Source organism: Scatophagus argus, chromosome 17, assembly GCF_020382885.2.
Source record: "Scatophagus argus isolate fScaArg1 chromosome 17, fScaArg1.pri, whole genome shotgun sequence".
Classification (NCBI taxonomy): Eukaryota; Metazoa; Chordata; class Actinopteri; family Scatophagidae; genus Scatophagus; species Scatophagus argus.
In genome coordinates this window covers 2,653,213-2,660,710 of record NC_058509.1, presented here as the reverse complement: position 1 = coordinate 2,660,710, position 7,498 = coordinate 2,653,213, and the positions used below count along the sequence as shown (strand labels likewise).

Here is a 7,498-nt window from a genome sequence, read left to right as displayed (position 1 = left end):
TGATCTTAGAAGGCTTTACAACACACACATTTCCCTGTCTTACCTTGAGCTGCTGTGGTCTTCATGCTGATCCAACATGTCCAATGAGTTAAAAGACTTTTATGCTCGTTTTGACAGGGACAACACTGAAACGGCCACCAACACCAGACTCTCAGCAGACCACCAGCCCCTCACCCTCACCTCCACAGACGTCTGCGCCGCACTGAGTAGGACCAACGCACACACGGCTGCCGGCCCAGACGGCATCGCTGGTCGTGTGCTAAAAGCATGCGCGGAGCAGCTCGCCGGGGTCTTTACGGACATCTTCAACCTGTCCCTTGCCCAAGCAGCTGTGCCAACATGCCTCAAAACCACCTCCATTGTACAAGTCTCAAAACACTCCAGCCCAACATGCCTGAATGACTACCGCCCAGTTGCACTCACACCCATTGTCATGAAGTGCTTCGAGCGGCTAGTTCTGTCACACCTGAAGAGCTACCTCCCACCCACACTGGACCCACATCAGTTTGCCTACCGCAGCAATAGGAGTACAGAGGATGCAATTTCCACAGCACTGCACTCTGTGCTCACACACCTGGACAATAACAACACATATGCACGGATGCTGTTGGTGGACTTCAGCTCAGCATTCAACGCTGTCAGACCGTCCAAGTTAATCAACAAACTTGGAGATCGGAGCATCAACACCTCCCTCTGCTACTGGATCAGAGACTTCTTGACCAACAGACCTCAGCATGTTAGGTCAGGCAACATCTGTTCCTCCACCATCACACTCAACACAGGTGTACCACAGGGCTGTGTGCTGAGCCCATTCCTCTTTTCCCTCTTCACCCATGACTGTAGGCCTGCACATGGATCCAATTCCATCATCAAATTTGCTGATGACGCCACAGTTATTGGCCTCATCACCAACGGCGATGAGACAGCCTACAGGGAGGAGGTACAGCACCTGGCCACATGGTGTGCAGACAACAACCTGCTCCTTAACACCAGCAAGACAAAGGAGCTCATTGTGGACTTCAGGAGGGAGAGAGGAGGCACGCATGCCCCCATACACATCAACGGGATGACGGTTGAACATGTCTCCAGCTTCAAGTTCCTGGGGACCTGCATCTCAGAGGACCTGACCTGGACCACCAACACCTCCAGCTTTGTGAAGAAGGTTCACCAGCACCTCTTTTTCCTGAGGACACTGAAGAAACACCATCTGTCTTCAGCCATCCTGGTGAACTTTTACCGCTGTGCAATTGAAAGTATCCTGACCAGCTGTGTCACAGTATGGTATGGGAACTGCTCGGCTGGAGACCGCAAGGCGCTACAGCGAGTGGTGAAAACCGCCCAGCGCGTCACAGGGACTCCACTTCCAGCCCTTGAAGACATCCAGAGGAAACGCTGTCTGCGTCGAGCTCGCAACATCCTCAAGGACTGTGTTATAGTTTCCGCCTACACTGGATGCACATTAAAGCACATATCCATCTGTATAGGATGTTCATAGTACTTAAAAACCCTGTATATTATGACAACTACCTGTATATCATGTTTATAGTATATCTGTAGCATAGACACCTGTACATACCCTGTACATACTGTAAATTACTGTATACCTGGCACTTACTGCTTATTGCACTTCTGGTTAGATGCCAAACTGCGTTTCGTTGCATTGTACTTGTACATGTGTAATGACAATAAAGTTGAATCTAATCTAATCTAATCTAATTAATGAAAACACAGCGCTGTTCAGCTTCTGGACTTCACCTCCTCCGGACCAGGTCAGGTGTGCAGCACCAGTTACCATGGTGATCTAACCAGGTTCAACATCCCGTGCTAACACATTAATCTGGTTTCATGGTGAAACCCTCGGGATGAATCTCCTGTTTCATTTCATATAAAAGCAGCAAGACCATCCAGCAAAGATGAATGTCGCCATTTTGTAATTAGTGCGGCCTTAAGATTGTTCTGAAGCCAATCTGAAATGTTTTAAGGTTTCATGGGGAAGGTTTGAGACTGGCCCGTAGTTAATGATCACACATGGATCTACAACACTGCAGGTCATCTGTAGTCAGTGACAGTGAGATAACAGCACACTGAAGAAAGTGTCAGGTGTGCCGCCATGACGAGACATCAAACTGCTGCTAACATTCACATGACTGCAACTACAGTCACAGGTGAACATGTGGACTTAAGGAAAGAGACAAACATTTGAAAGTTGTGGACTTTATTGAAAAGTGAACTACAAATGAAAAGAGCAACACATTCAATTTTCTCATCCATTTATGCTCATCAATACTCAGTAACAAGTTGGACACTTTGTGCCAAACGTTGGCTGTGCGTTGCCATGGAAGCCCAGTATTCATGTTAATGATGTTTTGAACACAACACCAACCTGACGTGTCCTCAAGCTGCCTTTAAGTCCTTCACTCACCAGAGCAAACAGCAGACGCTCTGTGGTCTTATATCTACATTGTATCTGCTCAGGCTAAACTACACTGACTGACTTGATAGGAAACTTCATGTGAAAGCTTTGACTCGCTCAGTCCAACCACCATCACCGTCTATCAGGTTCAACCAGCCTCACCAACAGCCTCCAGTTGGCGACTCAGGTGGTTTGACAACATAAAGATAAAGATTTTACAACTGATTTTAAAGATCAAATAGAAATGGATAAAGTGACATAAAACTATGACTTCTATCATTTACGCATTAGGCAAATGAATTATAAGTACTATGACACTTTCATTGCAGGAAGTCATCTTTCAGTCTCTTTTACTTCTGTGAAGCTGCATAATGTGATACAAGTCACATGCAGGAACTCATCCAGTGCGTTTGTCAACAGGTCTTGGATAGACAGCTGATGCCAACAGGCTCGATAAGCTCATCAGGAGAGCTGGCTCTGTCCTGGGAGTGGAACTGCAGTCTCTGGCAGAGGTGTCTGAGCAGAGGATGCTGAGGAAACTGCTCAACATCCTCAACAACAAGTCACACCCCCTGCAGGCCACGCTGGAATCCTACCGCAGCACCTTCAGTCGTAGACTGAGACCACCGAGGTGCTCCACAGAACGCCACAGGAAGTCCTTCCTCCCTGTGGCTATCAGACTCTTCAACTCATCCCCTTTCTCCACATAGGACAAAACAATTTATCCTGCACTACAATTAACACTTTAAGATTGTATCCGCACCTTATCTGCCATTATCTATATCTCATGTATATACGCTGTTATTTTTATTGTACTCTGTTATTTCGTTTTATATATTATTATATTTTGTGGGGAAATTACTTTCTACTTTTGTAGGCTTCTTTGTGTTGCAACCCTGGCACAACAACTTCCTGTGGGATCAATAAAGTTCTTATGTTATCTCATTCAGGTTCTCAGAGGCCTCAGAGTCGTCGTCAGGAGCTGTGAGGTCAGAAACAAACTGTGTTTCAGCAAAACAGTCTTGACAAAGTTCATCTGCACAATAATGTGAAACCCTTTTCAATCTACAGCATAAAGTTTGTGTCAGATCAGTTGAAACAGAAGAAAAGTACGTTTTACTCACCAGGTGGAGGTTGGGCTGAAATTAACAAAAGACAAACAAACGTCAGAAACAAACTGTGAAACTGCATCAAGTCCACTTTTATAAACAGGAAGTTTGTCTTTTAATCTACAGCATAAAGTTTGTGTCAGATTAGCAGACACAAAGTAAAGATTGATGAACTGAAAAATGAACAAACAATAAACATCTCATCTATTAATGAATGACACAAATTTTCACAAAAGCAAACTTACTCTCTGCTGGTCTGAATCCTGAAACACAGATGAGAGGTTACAGAGTTAAAAGTTCAATCTGAATTTAAGAAAGAAAACAAAAACCACAGACTTGTGCTTTGAGTATAAAGGCAGAACTGCAGCTTTAACATGTTATTCATATAAAATCTTTAAAATCCTTAAAGACTTTAAACTGAAATATCAGCATCAGATGAACATCTCAATAAGAGCTGACATGATAATAATATTTTAACTCCTCCACAGCAGAGCCGATCAGCATATCAGATACTGACAAACACCAAATGCTGCGCATCCATACCTACAGTGTGTACTTATACTAACACATACAGAACATCTGCTGAGGACCTCTGAGCTCCTCTGAACATCAGCCAGCTCAACCAATCCAACAGTGGAGTAACGATGGCTTCACTCACCAGTTCTGTTCCTTCTCCACATGAGGAGTCCACAGATGCAGAGTGTCAGCAGCAGAAGTCCTACAACAACTCCAACAACTGCACCAGTAGGAAACTCTGAGGGAGGAACTGGAACCAACACAGAACATTCACACTTTGTCTCCACCACTGGAAGGAACAAACAACAAATGATCTCAGTCTTACCCCAGTTGGTCCTGATGTCTGCTTTGTCCAGTTTGGTGACGATCTCCTCCTTCACACCTGAGAGCTGAAACACACAGGTGTACCTGCTCCAGTCCTCAGGTGTGACTGATGAAAGATTCAGCTCAGCACTCATCTGGAAGGTTCCATCGTGGTTGGGGAGGATCTCTCCGAGCTCCAAGTCCTCATGAAGCTCCTCTCCATCTTTCCTCCAGCTGAGTGTGGCTCTCTCAGGGTAGAAACCTGTAGCGTGGCAGCTGACTGGAGAGGAGGGAGTCTTCTGGAGGAGAGACACTGAGGGAAGATCTGCAGAGAGAGAAAGTGTGACAAAGAGAAGGAAAGAGACAACAAAGAGAGAAGGAGTGAGAGAGGGAGAGGGGGCAGAGAAACATAAAAGAAAGAGTGAAAAAGAAAACAGGAGAAAAGATGAATAAATTCACTTTAAAGCCTTCATCTGCAGATACGATGACATGCTGATATTATCGTGCATCCCTATGAGATAACAGTGGCTGAATAACCCTAAAGGTCCATCAACAGTAGGAGTGGTGAAATTCATCCACCATAAATAAGCAAGTACACACAACAGTAAGACTACAAACTTACAGTCTAACATTTGCATGCTAATATTTAAAAAAATACAGCCGAGGCTGATGTGAATGTGGTGCGTTTTGCAGGTATAAACACCAGTAATCTGTGTCATAAACTGAAGTATTGGATAAACAGAAATGTTGAGCTGATGATGGCACCAGATGAAAGTTTTTACAGTTCACTCTCTGAGTATCTAACTTCATGGCAATCCGTTCCATTGGTGCAAAGAGTTTCAGTCTGGACCAGAATTTGGACTCAGACAGAAGGGAACGACACAACCACTAAAGAAACTTTCTCCAGTCAGATAAGATCTGACAGCTTTTACACTTTACAGCAAATTCAATCACAGTGTCAGAGTTCAGTGGAAATATTTCTATTTGCAAACACTGAAACTGTGCAAGTTTACTTCATTTATACTGTCTGTGCACTGGTTTATACAGTCTCAGTGTTTTGACAGAAGAAGCACGTAATATCAGACTGATCAGAGTGACAACACAGTGACAGTTCAGTCTGAGCAGGTTATATGAACATTATTGTGTCCATTAAACCACATCAGGTCATGTGACTCTACCTGTTCTCAGCAGAGAGCTGTTGCCATAAGCCAAATACGTCTTCAACCACTGAGGGTAAATCTGAGTGAGGTCATTCTCAATGCGTTTTGTTCTTGCTTTGTCAGCATCCCAGCTCAGTTTGATGATGACAGCTTGCGGTTTTAGAGCGACCCATGTCAACGTCTTCAGGTCAAATGATATCAAGTCTTCTCCATCATAACCGTACTGGTCAAATCCATTAACTTCTCCAGTCTCATCATCCCACTCACAGCCTTCCATCCTCTGTAAAACATGGACACCTGAGAGAGAGACAGAAACCAATGAGACCAGTGATGAACAGATGAAAACTCCAGTGGAAAGACGATCTTTAAAATCCTGTTCACTGCATGATGCTGTTCTCTCTTCTCTATCTTTGAATGATCAAACCCAACTTCTACTTCACAAGCTACAAGCTACAACAGTATCCGTCGATCCGGAGCGGAGCTGGACGGGCCTGAACCGCCTTCCAGTGATGCTCGTTCCTGTGTGCCTGAGTATAAACATGTTAATTAACATGAATATCATGAGGTTCACAGTCAGCCATTTTATTACTCGCAGACCTTTTTATTATTGTTATTATCCATCCTCCAACTTCTGACTTATGTTTGGCTGAGATCAGTGGACACACTGCATGGATTTCATGAAGAGCTTTGCTTGTTTATTTATCTTCATGTCATAACTTAAATCACAGCTTAACATATCAATTTATTCTGCTTGTTATGCTGTGTAAACATTACTTAACCAGAACTGGTGATTAATCAATGCTCTTTGTGCCCCTTATTGTAAAGTGGAAAACATGGATCCCTTAAGCAGCACTTCATAAATGCATAAGGCTTCAGAACAGCATTACTGAACCATAATTAACCCTTTAACAATGCTGTGCTTTCTGCACAGCTGGACACAAAGGAGACTGAATGTAACTTTAAAATAATTCTGTTATTCCTTTTCTTTTGTTTCTGGAAATGCAGAAACACAAACATAACATGTCCACATACTGCAGGCTGAGTCTACTGAATAACTGCCACTATAAACATTATTATTATTATTACTGACAACTGTTAACTAAGTGTTAGTTAATGCTTATCATTAAACTAACAAATGTTAATTAGTGTACCCTCATTGTAAAATGTTATTAGCGTGTCAAACTGTTCACTGGGGCTTCATAAAACATAAGAAATTCACACACAAATCCAAACTAAAGAACCAAAAACAAAGCTGAAAATTTGAGTGCATCCATCCATTTTCTTCCACTTTGTCCGTCAGGGTCGCGGGGGGCTGGAGCCAATCACAGCTGACTATGGGCAAGAGGACTGGTCCTCAGGTCCACCCTGGACTGGTCAGTCAATAGGACTGACACACAGACGACCACACACGCTCACACGTAGGGACGTTGTAGCCAGTTAACCTCTTGTGCATGTTGTTGGGACTGCGGGAGGAAGCCGGAGTACCGGGACAAAACCCACGCAGGGACAGGGAGGCTACAATGCTAACCACTGCACCACTGTGCCGCCCTGTTTGACTGCATACAGTTTAGTTTAGAATTTGATGATATACATTTTACCTCCACTTTGGTTGAAGCGCCGCGTCAACGTATGAATCGTGGCTTTAAAGGAGTTGGGCAGAATTATCAAACACTGTTGGTGGTACCACTCAAACTGCTGAGGATCATTTTGGAAAAACTTTTTCATCCAGTCCTGTTTGGCTTCTGGTGTCTTTTTGTTGGAGTCGCAGGAACCCGCCAGAACATCATCAACAGAACCGACGCCCACAAACTCCGGGAAGTTTGAGATGTTTGGGAGTCCAGAAGACGCAGTGTAGAAAAACTTCAGGGAGTGTTTGACTGCAGGACGAACAGGTTTATACATTCAGTATGAATATAAAATGAATATAACACATACAAATAAAATATACAGACATAAACATGACGTATTCAATAGGATTCAGTGAAAGTAAAGTGCGT

The 7,498-nt window shown here is 43.7% G+C and overlaps 1 protein-coding gene across 11 annotated transcripts in view; it reads right to left on the bottom strand.

Moving 5' to 3' along the window:
- The window catches only part of LOC124074659 (major histocompatibility complex class I-related gene protein-like), a 38,261-nt gene that overhangs the window by 7,968 nt on the left and 22,795 nt on the right, over window positions 1-7,498 (bottom strand). For 2 of the 11 annotated variants that reach the window (XM_046417806.1, XM_046417807.1), the window contains exons 2-8: window positions 7,100-7,378; window positions 5,520-5,798; window positions 4,364-4,666; window positions 4,181-4,276; window positions 3,768-3,785; window positions 3,538-3,552; window positions 3,365-3,395 (exon numbers count right to left, since the gene is read on the bottom strand). In XM_046417806.1, the coding sequence (XP_046273762.1) occupies window positions 3,365-3,395; window positions 3,538-3,552; window positions 3,768-3,785; window positions 4,181-4,276; window positions 4,364-4,666; window positions 5,520-5,798; window positions 7,100-7,378 (1,021 nt within the window). Of the gene's footprint in view, window positions 1-2,375; window positions 2,843-3,359; window positions 3,396-3,537; window positions 3,553-3,767; window positions 3,786-4,180; window positions 4,296-4,363; window positions 4,667-5,519; window positions 5,799-7,099; window positions 7,379-7,498 lie in introns of those variants that run through there. The other 9 variants (XM_046417800.1, XM_046417802.1, XM_046417799.1 and 6 more) reach the window with 7 other exon arrangements.